The 20342-nt window shown below is 37.1% G+C and overlaps 1 protein-coding gene across 2 annotated transcripts in view; it reads right to left on the bottom strand.

The window, feature by feature from the left end:
• TMEM156 (transmembrane protein 156) overlaps positions 1-12667 on the bottom strand; it is a 51981-nt gene extending 39314 nt beyond the window's left edge. Inside the window, exon 1 of one of the 2 annotated variants that reach the window (XM_027103159.1) lies at positions 12541-12667. In XM_027103159.1, the coding sequence (XP_026958960.1) occupies positions 12541-12628 (88 nt within the window). In that variant the 5' untranslated portion in view covers positions 12629-12667. The remainder of the gene's footprint in view (positions 1-12540) is intronic. The other variant, XM_027103158.1, reaches the window with a different exon arrangement.
• Positions 12668-20342: the final 7675 nt, after the last annotated feature.

Below are 20342 nucleotides of genomic sequence, written 5' to 3'. Positions count from 1 at the left end.
AGTTATTTCACTACTAGATGGTTATCCAATGAAATGAAGATATATATTTATTCAAAGATCTGTAGAAGAATGTTCATAACCGCATTTTTGTAATAGCCAAAAACTGGAAACAACCCAGTGGTTGAAAGGACAATTGTAGTGTATTTGGACAATGGGCTACTTGGCAATAAACAGAAGGGAACTACTGATACACTCAATAACATGGATTAATCTCAGAAACATTATACTAAGCTGAAGAAGCCAGACCAAAAGTAGATACTTTGTGATTATTCCATTTATACAAAGTATAAGGGACTTCACTGGTGATCCAGTGGTTAAGACTCCATGCTCCCAGTGTAGGGGGCCTGGGTTCAATCCTCTGGTCAGGGCAGTAGATCCCGCATGCCACAACTAAGACCTGGTACAGCCAAATAAATAAATATATTTAAAAAAAATACAAAGTATAAGAAGGGACAAAACTAAACTATGGTGAGCTAGGCCAGAAAGTTGCCTTGGGGTTGGAAGGAGAGTTGATCGGAAAGAGCAGAAGGAATCTTCCTGAGAGTGATGACAATCTGTACCTTGTATAGGGTGATAGATAGGTGCGTACAACTGTGAAAATTCATGAAACTGAACACTTAAGACCTTTCCATTTTATTATATGTAAATTATGTCTTTAAAAAAAAAGTCAAACCGAACAAAACGTAGCCAATTGTTTCTAAAGATCTTTCATCATTACTGGATATTCTGTAGCTAAATTCAGCAATTTAAAAATATTAGCTGCCAGAGGTGTAGACAAGATGGCAGAGTAGGAAGATCTTGAGCTCACATCCTTCCATGGGCACACGAAAATTACAGATATTTATAGGTCAACTATCAATGAGAACAACCTGAAGACTAGCGGAAAAGATTTTTCACAACTAAAGATATAGAGAAGAAAGCACAATTAGATGGGAAGGAGGAGCAGAGACGTGGCACAGTCAAGACCATGCCTCCAGGTAGGTGGCCCACAAATGGGAGCATAATCACAACTGCAAAGGTTCTCTCCAAGGACCAAGGGGTTTGAGCCCCACTTTGGGCTCCCTAGCCCAGGGGTTCTGCACCAGAAACATGAGCCCCCAGAACACTTGGTTTTGAAGGCCAGAGAGGTTTACATATGGGAGAGTCAGAGGGCTGTAGGAAACAGGGACTCCACTGAAAATTTCACACCCCCCAAGTCTCAGCACAGAAGTAGGCTTGAAAGAAGCCTGGGTCAGGCTGATCCTGGAGAGCCTCCCAGCAACGTGGGAAGCACCTGAGATTCTTGCTTGTGGACGTAGATGCTGGTGGCAGCCATTCTTGGGAGCTCATTCTACCACAAGAACACAGGTGCTGGAAAGTGCCATTTTGGAGTCCTCCCTCCAGCCTATTAGCATCAGGGGCTTACCCACCCACTAGCAGGCCAGCCACTAGCACCAGGCCCCCGCAGGCCCCACAGCCAGCTGCACCAGGACCTGGCTCCACCAGCTGGCCAGCAGCCACCACACAAGCAGAGCCTGGCAGCCAACCAGCCAGGGGCCAGCCCCACCTACCAGAGTGCAAACAGTAGTTGGCCCCAAAACAACAGAAGGGCCCACACAGCCAAGTAGGAAGTACCCCTAGAGCATATAGCTCCAGTGACCATGAAGGAGTGTTCTGTTGGGCCCCATGAGACTTCTCCTACATAAGGCCACTTCTCCAAGACTGGGAAATGTAAATGGTCTAAAAAATACATATAAATAAACACAGAGAACTGGGCAAAATCCGGAGATAGAGGAATATGTTCCAAACAAAGGAAAAAGACAAAATCCCAGAAGAACTAAGAGAATTTGAGATAAGCAATCTACCCGATAAAGAATTCAGGGCAATGATCATAAAGATGCTCAATGAACTCAGAAGAATAAATGAACACAGTGAGAGGTTTAACAAAGAGAAAATATAAAGAAGAACCGAAAAGCTAAAGAATACAATAACTGAAATAAAAAACACACTAGAAGGAATCAACAATAGATTAGATGATACGGAGAAAAAGATTAGCAAACTAGGAGACAAAGTAGTGGAAATCATCCAAGTTGAACAGAAAAAGGAATTTTTTTCAACTTCAAGCATACTAATATTTGCATTATAGGGATCCCAGGAGAAGAGAAAGAGAGAAATGTGCAGATAATTTATTTGAAGACATAATAGCTAAAAAATTTCCTAACCTGGGAAAGGAAATAGACATCCAGGTTCAAGAAGTACAGAAAGTCCCAAATAAGATGAACCCAAAGTGGTCCACACCAAGACACATTATAATTAAAATGGCAAAAATTAAAGGTAAAGAGAATCTTAAAATCAGCAAGGGAAAAGCAACTAGTTACATATAAGGAAACTCCCATAAAACTCTCAGCTGACTTTTCAGCAGAAACTTTGCAGGCCAGAAGGGATATATTCAAAATGATGAAAGGAAAAAAACCTACAACCAAGAACACTCTATCCTGCAAGGCTATCATTCAGATTTGTAGGAAATATAAAGAGTTTTACAGATAAGCAGAAGCTAAGAGTTCAGAACCACTAAACTGGCTTTACAAGAAATATTAAACGGACTTCTCTAAGTGGAAAAAAAAGACCACAACTAGAAATATGAAGTTACAAAGGGAAAAATCCCATTGGTGAAAGCAAACAATAGATCAACCACTTATATTATGATGGTTAAAAAACAAAAGCAGTAAAATCATCTATATCTACAATAAGTAGTTAAGGGATACACAAAACAAAAAAATGTAAAATATGATGTCAAAGGCATTAAACATTTGGGGGATAGTAAAAATGCAGGGTTATTATAATACCTGCAAACATAAGAGATCATCAACTTAAAACAATTACATATATTATAGGTTGTCATATATACCTCTTGGTAACTACTAACCAAAAATCTATAATAGATTCTCATACAAAAAACAGAAAAGGAACCCAAACATAACACTAAAGATAATCATCAAATCACAAGAGAGCAAAAGAAGAGGGAAGGAACAAATAAGGACTGCAAAACAACCCCAAAACAATTAACAAAATGTCAGTAAGTACATACCTATCAATAATTACTTTAAATTTAAGTGGACTAAATGCTCCAATCAAAAGATATAGCATGGGCTTCCCTGGTGGTGCAGTGGTTGAGAGTCTGCCTGCCGATGCAGGGGACACGGGTTCGTGCCCCGGTCTGGGAAGATCCCACATGCCGCGGAGCGGCTAGGCCCATGAGCCATGGCCGCTGAGCCTGCGTGTCCAGAGCCTGTGCTCCACAACGGGAGAGGCCACAACAGTGAGAGGCCTGCGTACCGCAAAAAAAAAAAAAGATATAGCAGGGCTGAATGCATACAAAAACAAAACGCATATACATGCTGCCTACAAGAAACTCACTTCAGATCTACAGACACATGCAGACTGAAAGTGAGGGGGTGGAAAAGAATGCTCCATGCAAATGAAAAAAAAAACTGAGGTAGCAATAATTATATAAGACAAAATAGACTTCAAAACAAAGACTATAACAAGAGACAAGGAAGAACATTATGTAATGATAATGGGATCAATCCAAGAAGGTAAAACAACTCTAAACATATATGCACCCAACATAAGAGCACCTAAGTACATAAAGCACATATTAACAAATGTAAAGAGAGAAATTGACAGTAACACAACAACAGTGAGGGACTTTTAACACCACACTTACATCAATGGACAGATCATACAGTCATAATATCAATAAGGAAACACTGGCCAACAGATTAGAGCAGACAGACTTAATAGATATACATAAAACATTCCATAGAAAAGCAGCAGAATACACATTCTCTTCAAGTGAACATAAAATGTTCTCCAAGTAGATCTCATGCTACTCCACAACACAAGTCTCAGTAAATTTAAGAAGATTGAAATCTTATCAAGCACCTTTTCTGACTACAACAGTATGAGACTAGAAATCAACTACAAGAAAAAAACTGGAAAAAACACAAACACATGGAGGCCAAAGAATATGCCGCTAAGTGACCAATGGGTCACTGAAAAAAATTAAAGAGCAAATAAAAAAATACCTGGACAAATGAAAACGGAAACACAACAATCCAAAATCTATGGGGTGCAGCAAAAGCAGTTCTAAAAGGAAAGTTTATAGCAATATAAGCTTACCTCAGGAAACAAGAAAAATAAGTAAACAATCTAACCTTACACCTAAAGGAAACAGAAAAGGAAGACAAAGTTAGCAGAAGGAAAAAACTCATAAAGATCAGAGCAGAAATAAATGAAATTGAGACTGAAAAAAAAAAAAGAAAAGAAAAGATCAATGAAACTAAGAGCTGGTTCTTGGAAGAGATAAATAAAATTGATGACCCTTTCACCAGACTATCAAGAGAAAAGGAGGGCTTCCCTGGTGGCACAGTGGTTAAGAATCGATCTGCCAATGCAGGAGACATGGGTTCGAGCCCTGGTCCGGGAAGATCCCACATGCCGCAGAGCAGCTAAGCCCATGCGCCACAACTACTAAGACTGCGAGCCTAGAGCCCATGCTCTGCGACAAGAGAAGCCACCGCAATAAGAAGCCCTCACACTGCAACGAAAAGCAGCCCCTGCTCGCTGCAACTAGAGAAAGCCTGTACACAGCAACGAAGACCCAACGCAGCCATAAATTAAATAAATAAATAAAATTTTTAAAAGAGAGAGAGAGAAAAGGAGAGAGAGCCCAAATAAATAAAATCAGAATAGTTACAACCAACATCACAGTAATACAAAGGGATCAAAAGAGATTAGTACAAACAATTATATACCAATAAAAAGGACAACCTAGAGAAATGGATAAATTCCTAGAAACGTTCAATCTCCCAGGACCAAATCAGGAAGAAATAGAAAGTATGAACAGACTGATTAGCAATAATGAAATTGAATCAATAATTTTAAAACTCCCAACAAATGATAGTCCAGGACCAGAGAGCTTTGCAGGTAAAGTCCACCCAACATTTAAAAAGAGTTAATACCTATCCTACTTAAACTATTTCAGATAACTTAAAGGAAAGGAATGCCTCCAAACTCATTCTACAAGGACGGCATCACTCTGATACCAAAACCAGATAAAGACACCACCAAAAACAAAAAGAAAATTATAGGCCAATATCACTGAAAATATTAGCAAACCAAAGTCAACAATACATTAAAAGGATCATACACCATGATCAAGTGGGATTTATCCCAGAGATGCAAGGATGGCATTTTTCACAGAACTAGAACAAATAATTCTAAAATTTGTATGGAACCACAAAGACCCTGGATAGTTTAAAAAAAAAAATCTTAAAAAAGAAAAGCTTGAGGTATCACACTCCCTGATTTCAAATTATACTACAAAGCTACAGTAATCAAAGAGTATTACTGGCACAAAACAGATACATAGATCAATGGAACAGAATAGAGAGCCCAGAAATAAACCCACACTTAAATGGTCAATTAATCTATGACAAAGGAGGCAAGAATATGCAATGAGGAAAAGACAGCCTCTTCAATAAACAGTGTTGGAAAAACTGGACAGATACATGCAAAAGAATCGAACTGGAGTACTTTCTCCCACCGTATACAAAAGTGAACTGAAAATGGATTAAAGACTTCAATGTAAGACTTAAAACCATAAATCTTCCAGAAGAAAACATAGGCAGTAAGTTCTTTGATATTGGTCTTATTAATATTTTTGGATCTGTCTCCTCAGGCAAGGGAAGCCAAAGCAAAAATAAACAAAGAGGACTATGTCAAACTAAAAAGCTTTTGCACAGTGAAGGAAAATACCAGCAAAATGAAAAGGCTGCCTACTGAATGAGAGAAGATACTTGCAAACAGTGTATCTGATAAGGGATTAATATCACAAAGAGCTCATACAATCCAACAGCAAAAAATCCAACAACTAAATTAAAAATGGGCCAAGGACCCAAATAACATTTTCCAAAGAAGACATACAGATGGCCAACAGTCACATGAAAAGATGCTCAACATCACTAATCATCAGGTAAATGCAAATCAAAACCACAATAAGATACCACCTGTCAGAATGGCTGTTATAAAAATACAACAAATAAGTGTTGGCAAGAATGTGAAGAAAAGGATACCCTTGTGCACTACTGGTGGGAATGTAAACTGGTGCAGCCACTATGGAAAATAGTATGGAGGTTACTCAAAAAATAAAAACAGAACTACCATATGATCCAGCAATTCCATTTCTGGGTATTTTTCCAAAGAAAACAAAAATACTAATTTGAAAAGATATACGCATCCCTATATTCATTGCAGCATTATTTACAATAGCCAAGATATGGAAGCAACCTAAGTATCCATTGACAGATGAATAGATGAACAATATGTGGTATACACAGTTGACCCTTGAACAACACAGGTTTGGAACTGCATGGGTCCAAACTTTACATGGATTTTTTTCAATAGTAAATACTACAATACTACAAGATCCACAGTTGGTTGAATCTGCAGATGCAGAACAGTGGGTGGGTTGGAGGAACTGCGTGTTTGGAGGGCTAATTATAAGTTATGCATGGATATTTTACTTTAAGGAGGGTCAGCACCCCTAACAACTGTGTTGTTTAAGGGTCAATTGTATGTACAATGGAATATTGCTCAGCCATAGAAAATAACGAAATCTTGACAGTTGTGACAACATGGATGGACCTAGAGGGTATTATGTAAGTAAAATCAGTCAGACAGAGAAAGACAAATACTGTATTATTTCACTTATATGTGGAATCTAAAAACAAAATAAACATATCAAAACAGAAACAGACTCATACAGAGCAAACTGGTAGTTGTTAGAGGGGAGAGGGGTGAGGGGAAGAGTGAAATAGATGAGCGAGATTAACTCTCAGGGATGTAATGTCCAGCATAGGGAATATAATCAATAATATTGTAAAAACTTTGTATGGTGACAGATGGTAACTAGACTTATTGTGGCAATCATTTTGTAATATATAAAGATATCAAATCACTATGTTGTACACCTGAAACTAATATAATATGGTAAGTCAATTATACTTAAATTTAAAATTTTTAATTAAAAAATTCTTGTCTCTAACCACATAAACTACATAAAAGATATGCCATGATAAATTTCTATTCCACAAGAATTAAAATATGCATATTGGTTGCCAGGATTGAAGTTCATGGCTTACCTGCCTAATTTACAGAGACGTTAGTTAATATATATTGCTTTTCTTTGGTCACAGGTCTGCTTCTTTAACAACTGGCATAGACTCAAAAGAGTATCAATTTCAATAGCAAAAACTCAGTTATATTTCCATTTGAGTACAATAGTTGAAGCTTCTCTAGCAATATTGAGCGGGAAAGGGTGAAAAAATATCATGTTGTGTATGGATGATATATCCATGGTGTTAACCAGATTAGGAAAAGGGCAGTCTAGAGAGAATATGGATTTATTCAGAGATCATTTGGGGAAGACAATATAAAATATTTCCTAGGAGGAAGGGGCAAGGTTTGGGATCACTTTTAACCTATGGTCACAGCATATGAATGGCAGGTTTGGGACATAAGAAAGAGACTACTGGTTTTATTTGTCAAAACAAGGAAAGTAAATGCACACTGTGAAATTCTCCATTGGGGAAAAAAATGGTAGGTAAATGATTCAGGGTAAAGTGATGCATATCTTTTAAGTAAAAGATTCTGTGAAATAAATTTCAGAGGGTGCACAACCTAAAAGTTCTAGGTTTGTGGTGAAATTTTATGTTTCAGAAATGTAAGATGAGGATAATAATGCCTGACCTACCTAAATTAAAAGATGGTTGTGAGGGTCTGATGGGAAATACTTTCTTCCAGAAAGCATTTTCTTTTTGATTTCCTTTATAATATTTTTAATTTCCTTTACAATATGACTCAGAAATTTCACTTAAGCACAAACTGAGTGCCCTCTAATGTGGCGGGTACGTCCTAAGTGCTTGAAATATGAACAAAACAGACAAAAAACCCTCATTTTCATTGAGCTTACGTTCTATTTGGAGAAATCGGGCAACAAAAACTATAAACAATAAATAAGTAAATAATATAGGTGGTGAGCGCTATGGAGAAAAGAAACAGAGCGGTATAAGGGGAATATACATTACCATATTAATGTTTTAGAGAAAGCCATTTTTTCTATAAAAACAAAAAAGATATTCCGAGAGAACATTTATCTACTAATGCAGATGAATGAGACATGTAATGAGAAAGCTTCCCAAGCAAGGGTTATTGGTATTGTAACCTCGCCTATGAGAGAATAAGGCCAATTCTGCCAAAGCAGTGAAAAGCATTATTTTCAGCAGTAATTTTTTTGCCAGTACGTATGTCTAAGATATATATGTAAAACTACCATGTCCATTAGTAGCCATTTTAAAACTATAATGATTCAGAAAAATCAGTAAGAAATAAAATCTTTAAAAAAAGCAAATTTATCCATCTAGGCTTATTCCTTCTTCCTGTAGATTTTCAGAATAGTCTCCCTTGAGAATGATGCTTCACCATTAATGAGTTGAAATCTTTAATGAGTTAAAATGAGTTATTATATGTAAAAGTACTTGGTGTATAATACCTGCAGATGTATGTATAAATATTTGTTAAATTTTTAAAAAACTTTTTTTAATAGTCATGACTATATCCCAGACCTGATTGGGGATTACTGATTAAATTATTAATGCATCAGCCAATAAGAAAATAAACTGCCCATTTTTTGAGAACTAAGATAAGAATTTCTCAAATTAATTGCAGTTACCCTGATTACACTGGTCTTTATAATATAGACATAAGTAATATGTACATACGCTCATATACTTCAGGGTTTATCCTATAGTTTGTAAGTATTTGAGGTTCCTTTATCCTTTGTTTTCCTCCATTTCACTGCTCACTATACAGCCATTTCCATCAGAAAGTGTGAAGTGGAAGGGAAATGAAAGCTGGTAAACATAGTGTATGTCAGTTTGGCTCTTAAAAGTAAGAGAGGCGGGCTTCCCTGGTGGCGCAGTGGTTGGGAGTCCGCCTGCCGATGTGGGGGACACGGGTTCGTGCCCCGGTCCGGGAGGATCCCACATGCCGTGGAGTGGCTGGACCCGTAAGCCATGGCCGCTGAGCCTGCGCGTCTGGAGCCTGTGCTCCACAACGGGAGAGGCCACAGCAGTGAAAGGCCCACGTACCGCAAAAAAAAAAAAAGTAAGAGAGGAAGTCAAAACAGCTAGATGAAATTAGGTATGAGGTGTTTTCATCTGTGCTATTCCTGGTCCTCGTCACCAAAGTCAGGAATATACTCACATAACTCACTAAAATTTCTGGCTTCAAGAATTTCTGAGATATAAATACGAATATATTTTATTTGAAAATCAATAACAATTGCTTCTTTTAGAAAGTGCTCCTGCAAGTAGCGAAGGAGAAATATTGGGTGATCATTAGAACTCTGACAATTATTTCTCTTTGTGAATGAAAATGGAAGAAACATCCTCCCCCAGACAGGACTGGAAGCAACTTTTATGTTCCCATTGCATCTTTTTAATGTTGCTATTTTCATGATTACAGTATTGTATTTAATTATTTACCAGTCAGTCCTCCCCTTGACTGAAAACTTTTTGAAGGAAGAATTGCCTTCATTTTTGTAGCCTTGGGTTCCTAGTACAGTTAGACACTATTCATAAGTGAAAGAATAAATAAAAATCACTGAGATTTATATGAGTTAACCAGGTCTCTCTCTCTCTCAAACACTGTAAGTCCACCTAAAGCAAGTTGGTAAAACATCTTTTATTTGGAACAACCCAGCTCCCTTAATTTGAAGAACTCTGAATAAAAATATATCCATACCCTTTTATATCTCTATTATCTAATGCAATATAAGAGTATGAAACCGTTATATTAACTACTGTGTCTTAGTATAAGCTGCCTTTCCAATAAACTGAAAACTAGAATAAGCTATCTTGCCAGTGCAAACCAATGTAAAGTCATTAGAAGTCCCAAACACCATTAAAGAAGTTCCCCATCTTTGCTAAAGTTAGACTAAATAGCTTATACTATGTAATTATAATAATTGAATATTCTGTGTAATGATTATTCAGATACATTCTTGATGAAAAATGATCAAACACAGTGTTCTATTTTTAACTTAGGCCTTCAGAGGATTTATTATTTTGAAATCAAATCTATTAAACCTGGTGAATACATTATTCCTCATTAAGATTCCTTTTGAATTCATTCGACATGTTAAAGACAGTGTATCAATAAATAATTTGCAAGTAAAAATCATTTTATAGTATTTATCTTAGAAATTAAAGTGAATAGAATATAAGAATGGAAAAAAGATGCAAGTAACTGATAGGAAGGGTAAGACTACATGGGAAACTCTCAAGGTTAATTTTAGCACTTCTGGAACTCTTTTATCATCTAAATAATCTTACTAGATATTTTATTTTATGAAATACATCAGTTAACAAGTCAACTCATTTCATAAGGCAACTTATTGTGATTAAAAATTATTTTAGGCCTTCTCTGGTAGTGCAGTGGTTGAGAGTCCGCCTGCCGATGCAGGGGACACGGGTTCGTGCCCCGGTCTGGGAAGATCCCACATGCCGCGGAGCGGCTGGGCCCGTGAGCCATGGCCACTGAACCTGCGCATCCGGAGCCTGTGCTCCACAACGGGAGAGGCCACAACAGTGAGAGGCCCACATACCGCAAAAAAAAGAAAAAAAAAATTATTTTTTAAAAAGACAAAACAATTATGTGCCCTTAGTTTAATCAATATAGAACTGTATAAAATGAAGATATATAAACTTGCTCCTGGTGATCCATAAACCATTATAAAATATAAAGCATTATTATTACACTATTGCATGTGTAAAACATTTTGCCTAAGAATCAACTTTTCATTTATGGCAGCTCTGTGCAAAATTCCTTCTACCACAAAATGATATTAGGACAAAATGGTGGTTTTCAAACAGTTTTGTTTGTTGGTTCCAAGGAGAGTTCCTTTGAAACAAAATTCTCAGATAAATCCATCACTCTAAAAAGAGTTGGAGGAAATATCTACGTTGCTCTTGGACAAGGAAAAGAGAAATGGGTATTTTAAATTTTAGGGGGCAGTAAAGGTAGTATTGGAAGCTGTTGTAATCAGTTAAGAAACTAAGAGTACAAAATCATTATCAATGATGGTTGATTATTGTCGAGACATCTGCCCCCAAAAGAAAAACTTTTAACATGCTCTTGTAGTCACCAGTTCTCACAAAACACTAACCAATACTTAGCAAATAGATCATTAAATCTTTTAGACTGATTACCTGTTTTTCATTAGATCCAACCTGATTTTCTTTAGAGGTGCTAGATACATCTATCTGATCTACCTTAGACAGCTATTAAATGAGCTACCCCTCAGCCCACAATAGCTTAAAAATTGAAATAGGTTATCTCCATTCCAATTCTAACTATTCCTTTTATATTTTCACTCAGTGAAATCAAGAATTAAAATATATGCTATGATTGCTTAATCTAAGCAACATAATGCCAGAAAACCAAGAGTAATTTGAAAAATTCAATTATTCACAAAATGGACATTCATAGTGTTTATTTATCAAAAAAAATTTCATCTGCTACTTTACATCATGTATATACAATATTAAATAATCATTGCAATATGTCACCAAATGTTATTAGCAAAAGTATTTTCTTCTGGCCACTTAGTATTATGTATATGCAATAATAAATAATCATTGCAAAAAGTCATGAAATATAAGCTTTTCTCTGATTTTAATCAAATTCATATGATAACTTTTTAATGATAGAACACAACATTTTCTTTTTACTTTTTCTTCTTATAAAATGCTAGGGAGAACAATTACCATTCAAACAATCACACTAATATATTTTCAAATCTTTTACTGACACATAAACATAGTTTAAATTTACATCTATTTATTTTCCTACCCTAGGTTTCAGCAATATCACAATTTTCTGAAATACACACAAAGCTAATTTTGTTCCATTTTTCTCTAGTTGCAAATATGCACAGGCATACACGTGCTTAAATTTGCACCCATCTTATTTTGAAAAAAACTAAATACATTTCCATAAAGTGACAGTAAGTGATGTGTGTGAAATAGTTGTGATAGAGGGAATTCAAGCATTTTTAACATAGTAAATGTTACTTTCTTTATAAAATAATTCCAGAATGTAAAAGCATAATTAAAACTGTTTTGAAGGAAACTTTCAAAGAGCAAAATCATACGATGAGATTATCGTAAACTCAATGTTTGAAAGCTAGACTACAGATTTCAAGTATTTCTTTTCATTTTTTCATTTCATTGTTGTATGCTACAATACTTAAGTACTATACTATACTGTACTATATAACAGTCAACTAAAATTGCAATCTCATTTTATTAGCTTTTCAGGCATAGAACTTCAGCCCACACAACATGTACTCAAAAACAAAGGCCTTTCCTGTAACCATTAGCTGACATAAGTTTTAAAAATTAAAAAAGAAAAAATAGATAGTAATTAAATACTCACTGTTTGGTGTCTTGAAATATTCTGGCAAAATTAAAATGAACGTGATTACCATGGCCAAAAGTAATTTAAGGAGGGCTGTATTTGTCATGTCTCTTCACATGACACATGTGTTCTCATCAAGTACATTGATGGCATGTTTCTTCCTGGTTTAAGTTTCATCTCTGCGGTACTTTGTTTATACAGCTTACCTCATACTCACTTCCTTTTTTATAAAAAGGAGGCCTTGAACTGAGACTTCATTTTTGAGTCACTTTCCACTAAGAAAACTATCTTCTAACAAGCACTTTCAAACTATCTTCTAAACAAGAAAGAATAAAGAAATGATCTCAGGAAGAAAAGGGGTCTTGTTCTCATCTAAATTTGAAGCTATTTTCCTACACTTACCAATCGGTGTGAGTAAATATAAACCCACAATATACTCACCAAAAGTGAAATGATGAATGTCAGTTATGTCCAGGTTGTAAGAACGTCATTCATTCATTTACTTATTAAGTGATTATTGAGCCACTTTTAAGTGCATTGTCCTGGATTCTGGTGTTCAGAAAACAATATGTCTAGAAGACAGTAAACAGTATAAAAGGTAAGGATAAATTAAAAAGACACATGTAAAATTTTGGCTCTACTACATTGTATAAAAGCAATAGAATGGTACTTATTATCATTATACCTATAAATACAGTGATTATTGTTACAGAATCCACATTTTCAGTTCCCATTTCAAAAAAAGATCTTTCATTACAATAATTCCAGTGAAATAAAATGCATCATCTTAGAATATAAATGAAGGGCAGGTAAAATTCATGGTGAATATAGAATATGTGCAAACAAGTATTTTTATTCTATTGTTCTTGTTTTCTGGTTTTTAAAAAAAAAAATGGTATCAGATATGTCCAATCTTTTCTCCCTGCTCATTCCCTCTTGTACCCTCACCACCCATCCATTTCCATCTATCCTATTTCTTGTTCTTTACCCACCCAGCCCTGAGCTTTATGGAACAATGGGTGAGCTGGGAGTAGGAAGCAGGGAACAAAGGTCATCCTGTGAATATATTGTGAATATGAATTAACTGTCTTTTCTTCTGATTGGGTACAACAATTTGTTGGACAAATGGGAATCATGGACCTTAGGACTTGAGTCTAAGAACAGTCAAAATGGGTGTATGACTTCAAATATAGGACTTATTTTATGACCAGCATCAAGGATCATTCAAAGGAAGAGAGAAATTGATGAGAGTTATGGCCTGCACCAATTATTGGACTGAAATATATTTGATTACAGGTCAGGCAGTGTCTTCAGTAGAGACTCTGGTAAGGATGGATGGGAAACTCTGTTCCTTAATTCTTACAGGTATCACTAAGTGGTCAGTGGACTCTCTACTCCCCATTTTGACCCTGTTTTGATTCCCTCAGACATTCTAACTCTTATGAATACAAACATTCCAACCATAACTTTACCAATGGCGATAAAATTGATCAAGAAAGTATTTACTTGACATAGCACTATTAAGTCAGTTTAATTCCTGGATGAATTTTCTTATAAGAGCAGTTAAACCACTTCTATATTTTTCCCCTTTAATTTTGATTTTACTGAAACTACTTTTTTTTTTTTTTGCGGTACGCGGGCCTCTCACTGTTGTGGCCTCTCCCGTTGCGGAGCACAGGCTCCGGACGCGCAGGCTCAGCGGCCAGGGCTCACGGGCCCAGCCGCTCCGCGGCATGTGGGATCTTCCCAGACCGGGGCACGAACCCGTGTCCCCTGCATCGGCAGGCGGACTCTCAACCACTGCGCCACCGGGGAAGCCCTGAAACTACTTTTGTTAGTACCTGTCCTTTTCTATGAACAACAGCGCTTTGGTTCATTTATTAATTTTTTTGTCCATATTAAATTTTATGGATTTGTGAGCTTTTTGTTTGTGTGGTAGTATTTCTTATAGATCTGCCTCTTTCCTTGCTACTCCCTTCCCCGCAATATGAACTCAGGCTGCTAAACTTATTCCTGAACACCTAGAAGATAAACTTCCCTAGCGGCATCATGGGTCCTTTGTCAATAATGGGCTGCTCCATGTTCTCTGCAGCTGGCTTCTCTGGTGCTGTACAGATGGTGGATGTCAGGAGGCCAGTCCAGGGTCCCTTAGTCCCAGGCCACTGCCTGGCTGCTCTGAGGATGTAGGGGTTCAGTGTCTCATACCTGGCCTATAATCCATTTGCCGGATACCAGGGTATCATCTCTGATTTAGCAAATCATGAGAAAATTGTGATATTCCTTCTGATATTTCAAGAATCTTTTATTGTCCTCGATTGTTCTATTATATTTTAATTTAATTTTCATAAATACTTTTGATCTTTCTGCTTACAGTTACTAATAGCTTAAAGTGTTAGCAGAACAATAGCCAACAAGAAGTTCCAAGTACCCCTTGGGTCAAATCCTCTAAGATTCAATAGCAAGGGTGAAAAGAGCTGAAGTATCTTGCTTTTTCTGACTGCCATGATTCATCCACTAAAATGTTTTATTACTGACATGGCCACATAAAGTATGTCATTAAATATTTGCATTTTAAACACCACCAATCACGAAAAGTTAAGAATTAGGCTGCAGTTTCTTGTAGGTAATCCAACTTAAAATGATAGTGCCTTAGAAATAAATAAATATGGGTTGTGCTAACTCTTGATTTTATTTAATTTTAATTTGAAGGTAGACTGAAGCAGCAGAAAAGTAAGAAACAAATAAGTAGATAAGCATCTAGTGGTGTGTGAGAAACTTTAACAATGTCATTTGTGGCTTTGAAGGCCAGAGATGTAGTTAGCTCTAAACCTTTAAGTGTGTGACTCTGAGTTACTGTTAGAATTTAATGTGAATATTTACCCTAAGGTACTGTGAGAAGCCCAGGAGACTCCCAGAGCCTGAGAAGTATGTAAGGGTAAAGGACACTCCTCTTTAGATGTCCCCCCTTGCATCTGTGCTCTCCTTTCTTTCATATTTCTGTACCATCACCTCTCTGTAAGCCAAACATGAAAACTCTACAGAATAAGTTATTTCTAAAGACTATTTGATGTAAAATAGATAGCTAGTGGGAAGCAGCTGCAGAGCACAGGGAGATCAGCTCCGTGCTTTGTGACCACCTAGAGGGGTGAGATAGGGAGGGTGGGAGGCAGACGCAAGAGGGAGGCGATATGGGGATGTATGTATATGTATAGCTGATTCACTTTGTTTTACAGAAATTAACACACCATTGTAAAGCAATTATACTCCAATAAAAATGTTGAAATAATAAAATAAATAAAATAAAGACTATTTGATTTTCTAATGGTTCATAGATCAAAATTTATTTAAGCATACTCCATTTGTCATTAAAAATTTTTATATAGCACCACAATGTGAATAGTCACATGCATATATCTTTGTGCAAGTCTGATTATAGAGTAGAATTATGAAGACAAACAGCATAAAGATTTTTGAAGTTCTTAATTCATATAGATAACTGTCTCCCAGCAAAGTTGTGTCAACATATACTCTACCCACAGTGGATGGGGGTGCCCTTGTATCACCAAACTTCAACACTGGCCATTTTATTCTTCTAACCTTTGTCAATTTGAAAGGGAAAGAAAACACAAAACTTGTTTCAATTTGTGTTTCTCTGATTGCTAGTAGGTCTGAACATATTCCATATTTACTGGCAATTTGAATTTCTTCTCTTTTGAATTGCCTCTTCATGTCTTTTATGGGAGCACTCATATCCTTGTTGTTGCTCTATGGGCCTCTTTTCTCTGTTGGGAATACGTATTTTTTGCCATATACGTTGCAAACATTTTCCCCAGGTTGTCGTGTTCCCTTTTATTTTGTATATGGTGGGGGTTTTCTCCCCCATTTTGTGACAATTTCCAAAGCACCTTCACAAACATCAGATTATAAAAAGAGGATGACTACAAATCTGCAAACTCACTGTGGGCTTCTCTCTACTATCTCAATGAAGGAATAAAACCTTAATAAATCTAAAACACAAGAGACTGTTGATACTGTACTAGTGTTTAACATTCCTAAGTTTATATTTCATATTTGAGAGTTGGATTCTGGAAATACTTTAGTGTATCTATAATTCTAATTGAAAAAAGTCTTAATTAAATAATCGTATGTTGTGTGCTAGATACAACTTTTTTAAATGAGAGAATCCTTTATTTCAAGGAGCTGCTCTACCAGGAAAGCAAGAGCAACATAGTTTTAAAAAATAATAGTCTTAAAAATGATGGTTTGGATTTAAAGTCTGTGTAGTTATCTCTTATTGTATGAAATATACACTTGTAATACTTTATATGAGCAATATTTTTTCTATTTTTTCTTTGTTGAAACTACCCCCAATCCCTTCACTATATTCTGTGGAAAGATCTTTTGAGGTCAACAAAAACAATAGCAATGATCAATGACATTTATTAAATGTTTACTATGTGCTATTACACATTGTTGACTTAAAACAGGTAGACTGCCAATTATTTCTCCAGGAAAAAAAAAAGTGGGGGGTTGTTATTCAGGATCAGCAAAGAATTGCAATTCAGAGTCTGCAATCATGGCAAGCCACAAGCAAGTCCCCAGCAAAAGTGAAGAGGAGTACTCTTTTATAGAAGGGGAAAGGAAATTGGGAGGACTATAGTAAACAAAGAGTCCATGGATTTTCATTGGCTGAGTTGTGACAGTCTCTCATTGGTTGAGCTCTTGCCAGGCAAGAAGAGGAGTCTTTCTTCTTCCTATTAGGCTCTCCTATTGTTGTAGGACATGGGAGCTCCCTGCTCTGGTCTCCCAACTCTATTTAATTGAGGTTTCTGTTGATTAATTTTTTTACAACATTACTGAGTGTTTTATATGGATTATTTTAATCAATCCCCAGCAACTTTCTGAGGGAGTTTCTATTGTTATTCCAATTTTATAGGCAAAGAATATGAGGCATAAAGTCAAGTAATGTGCTTAAAATCACATTGTTAATAAACAGTAAAGCTAAGCTTCAAACCCACAGAATCTGACTGTAGATTTAATGCTGTCAGCCACTGTGCTATACCCCCAGTTACAGACTGTGTGAGAACATTTGTCTGTCAGAGAAGAATCACTTATAAAATAATAATAATAGCAAACACAAATACAGTAAGTCCCCTACATACGAACCTTCAAGTTGCAAACTTTCAAAAATGCGAACATGCGTTCGCATGTCCAATCACGTAAGTTAGTTCTCGTGTCTGGCATTTACTGTCACATGCGTGCATCCTCTACAAGTGGTTGTGCTTTTGTGTACTTTACTGTACAGTACTGTATAGAGTACAGTAGTACGGTATCTTTATTTCAAGCCCAGGATGTCCGGAAGCAAGTGTAAAATCAGCAGTATATAGCCGATTGTGTTAGTTGGGTACCTAGGCTAACTTTGTTTGACTTAGGAACAAAACTGGCCTTATGAACGTGCTCTTGGAATGGAACCCATTCGTATGTAGGGGACTTACTGTATAGCCCTTTCTGTGTGCCAGACATTGCTCTAGTCGAGGGTTTCTCACAGGTGGCACTACCAACGTTTGGGGCTGGATAAATCTTTGTAGGGGGCTATCCTGTGCATTGTAGGATGTTTAACAGCAGAGGCCGGTAGCAACACTCCTCACCCCTGTTTGGACAACAACAACAAAAAATGTCTGCAGACAATCCCAGATGTCTCTGGGGTGGGCCAAATAGCTCCCAGTTGAGAACTACTGTGCTAAAAACTTCACTTACATTAAGTCATTTAATCCTAATAACAACTGTATGAAATAGTTACTGTCATTATTTCCATTTTACCCACTTCAGACCAGTTCTATTCTAGATAATCTAATCATCCAGAAAGTGAATTTAAAAGACAATTCATAATCTGGACCAGTCTAATTACCTCTAAATGTATTACTAGAAGATAAACCATCTACTTTGGCACAGCAGTGCTTGGATTAACACATTTTGGGGGTGGAAATAATCTTTTATTAATGAGGCCTGCCTAAGTATAGAGAGGTTTTGGGGAAGCTCCATTGTCCTCATTCATTTTGCAGTTCATTCAGCAGACATTTAGTGAACACCTACACAGTGTCAGGCAGTTCTGAACCCTGGAGATGAAGTGGGAAATGAGGCAAAGTCCTGGCACTCACATTCTGGTGGGAGTGTACATTCCAGTGACAGACAACCATCAAGAAAATAATGACAATAGTTCATTTTCAGATAATGTTAAGTGTTCTGAAAAAAAATAAGAGTATGATGTGCTAACAGAGAGTTGGGCAAGGTACATGTTGGTTTAAATAAGGATGTTAAAGAAGGCTTTCTATGATTTCTTTTATATGACACCAGGGGAAAGCAGAAGTGCAGAGACAGAAAACAGGCCAGTTGTTGCCAGAGGCTGGAGGTAGAGGGAGGGGTTGACTACAAAGGCATATGAGGGAATTTTTAAGGTGATGGAAATATTATATATCTTGATGATGACGGCTATTATACAACTGTATGCAAAAACTCTAGAACTGTACACTGAAAAGGGTAGATTTTACTTTATGTAAATTGTAACTCAGTATACATAATTCTCTCTCTCTCTCCACATAGGCTTTTTACTGTTTTAGAAACAAAGATTATTGAGAAAGAGGCTGGGATGCTGTTCCTGAGGCTGGGAGTGTAGGCCAGAACTTGAACTTAGTTGGAGAGAAATTCAGAGAAAGCCTCAGGTCAGGCTGACAGGAGACCACAGTGTTGCCCCTGCTTGCCTTGTTACCTTCAGTGGCTGTAGTGAAGCTGCTGCAAAGAACTGAGGTCATGTGGGCACACAGGAGGTCACCTGTTAGCAGCCAGTTGAGCCGGGCCAACCTGGGATGTACACCTGGCCCCTCAGAGAACCAGAAAAGATGCTCAGACCACAGGCTACGGTTCACTGAGCTGCCTTTTCTTTGTTCACCTCCCCTCTGGGGAAGATCTGGTTTGCTCTGCCACAGCTGTGTTTAGAACTCTCAAGACTAGGCAGAGTTCACCCAAGGTCTTCACCCACAGGCCTCCTCAGAGGTGTCAGGCCTTCACGTGCCTGGCCCACACATGGCTGCTTTCCCTAACCTGTCCCCACCCCATCACCTGTGGCAGGAAAAGCAGAATCTGTTTTCACTAACAAAACCCATTGAACTGAGATAGCAGCCTGTGCAGGAAGGAACCTGTCGGGACCACTTTCCTTAAAAGGAATAAGAGGCAGGCTTGTCTGCCCAAAGAGTACAGTCAGAGAGGGGAGGCTAGATGGAAAGCCACCCTGGAATGGATTCCTTGGACCGCTGCCGTATTTCAGCCTGTGGGAACAAAGTTTCTGGCAACTAATTTGACCTTGAAATGTATTATCATGTTAATGACATGTATCAAGAGACAGAAAAGTACAACCGAAACATTCTTCATGATGCTAGAATATAACAAATTTGACTCTTTAGGAAATAGAGTAAAATCAATCGCTGAGCATCTGAAAATTTAGGTCCAATAGGTCTATACTCAGATAAAAAGAACTGGCTGCAATAGGAGGGCTTTTCTAAATCTAAGCGACACTATTTCTTGATTTTCTTGGGAATGGAGGGGAGGAGAATGAAATGCATTCATAATTTGGCATTGAAATGCCCTCTTGTTGCAGCAAGTTCTTTATATCTGAGACTGGACCTATTGCACCTAATACTTTCAGATGCTGAGCGATTGATTTTATTCTATTTCCTAAAGAGTCAAAGGTTGTTATATTCTAGCATCATGAAGAATGTTCTGATTGTGCTTCTCCATCTCTTGATACGTGTAATCTGTAAGTAATA

Source organism: Aethalodelphis obliquidens, unplaced genomic scaffold (genome assembly GCF_003676395.1).
Source record: "Aethalodelphis obliquidens isolate GAN/ISIS:26980383/991018 unplaced genomic scaffold, ASM367639v1 scaffold6, whole genome shotgun sequence".
Taxonomy (NCBI): domain Eukaryota; kingdom Metazoa; phylum Chordata; class Mammalia; order Artiodactyla; family Delphinidae; genus Aethalodelphis; species Aethalodelphis obliquidens.
The sequence above is the reverse complement of the archived record's forward strand: the minus strand, read 5'-3'. Positions and strand labels throughout refer to the sequence as shown.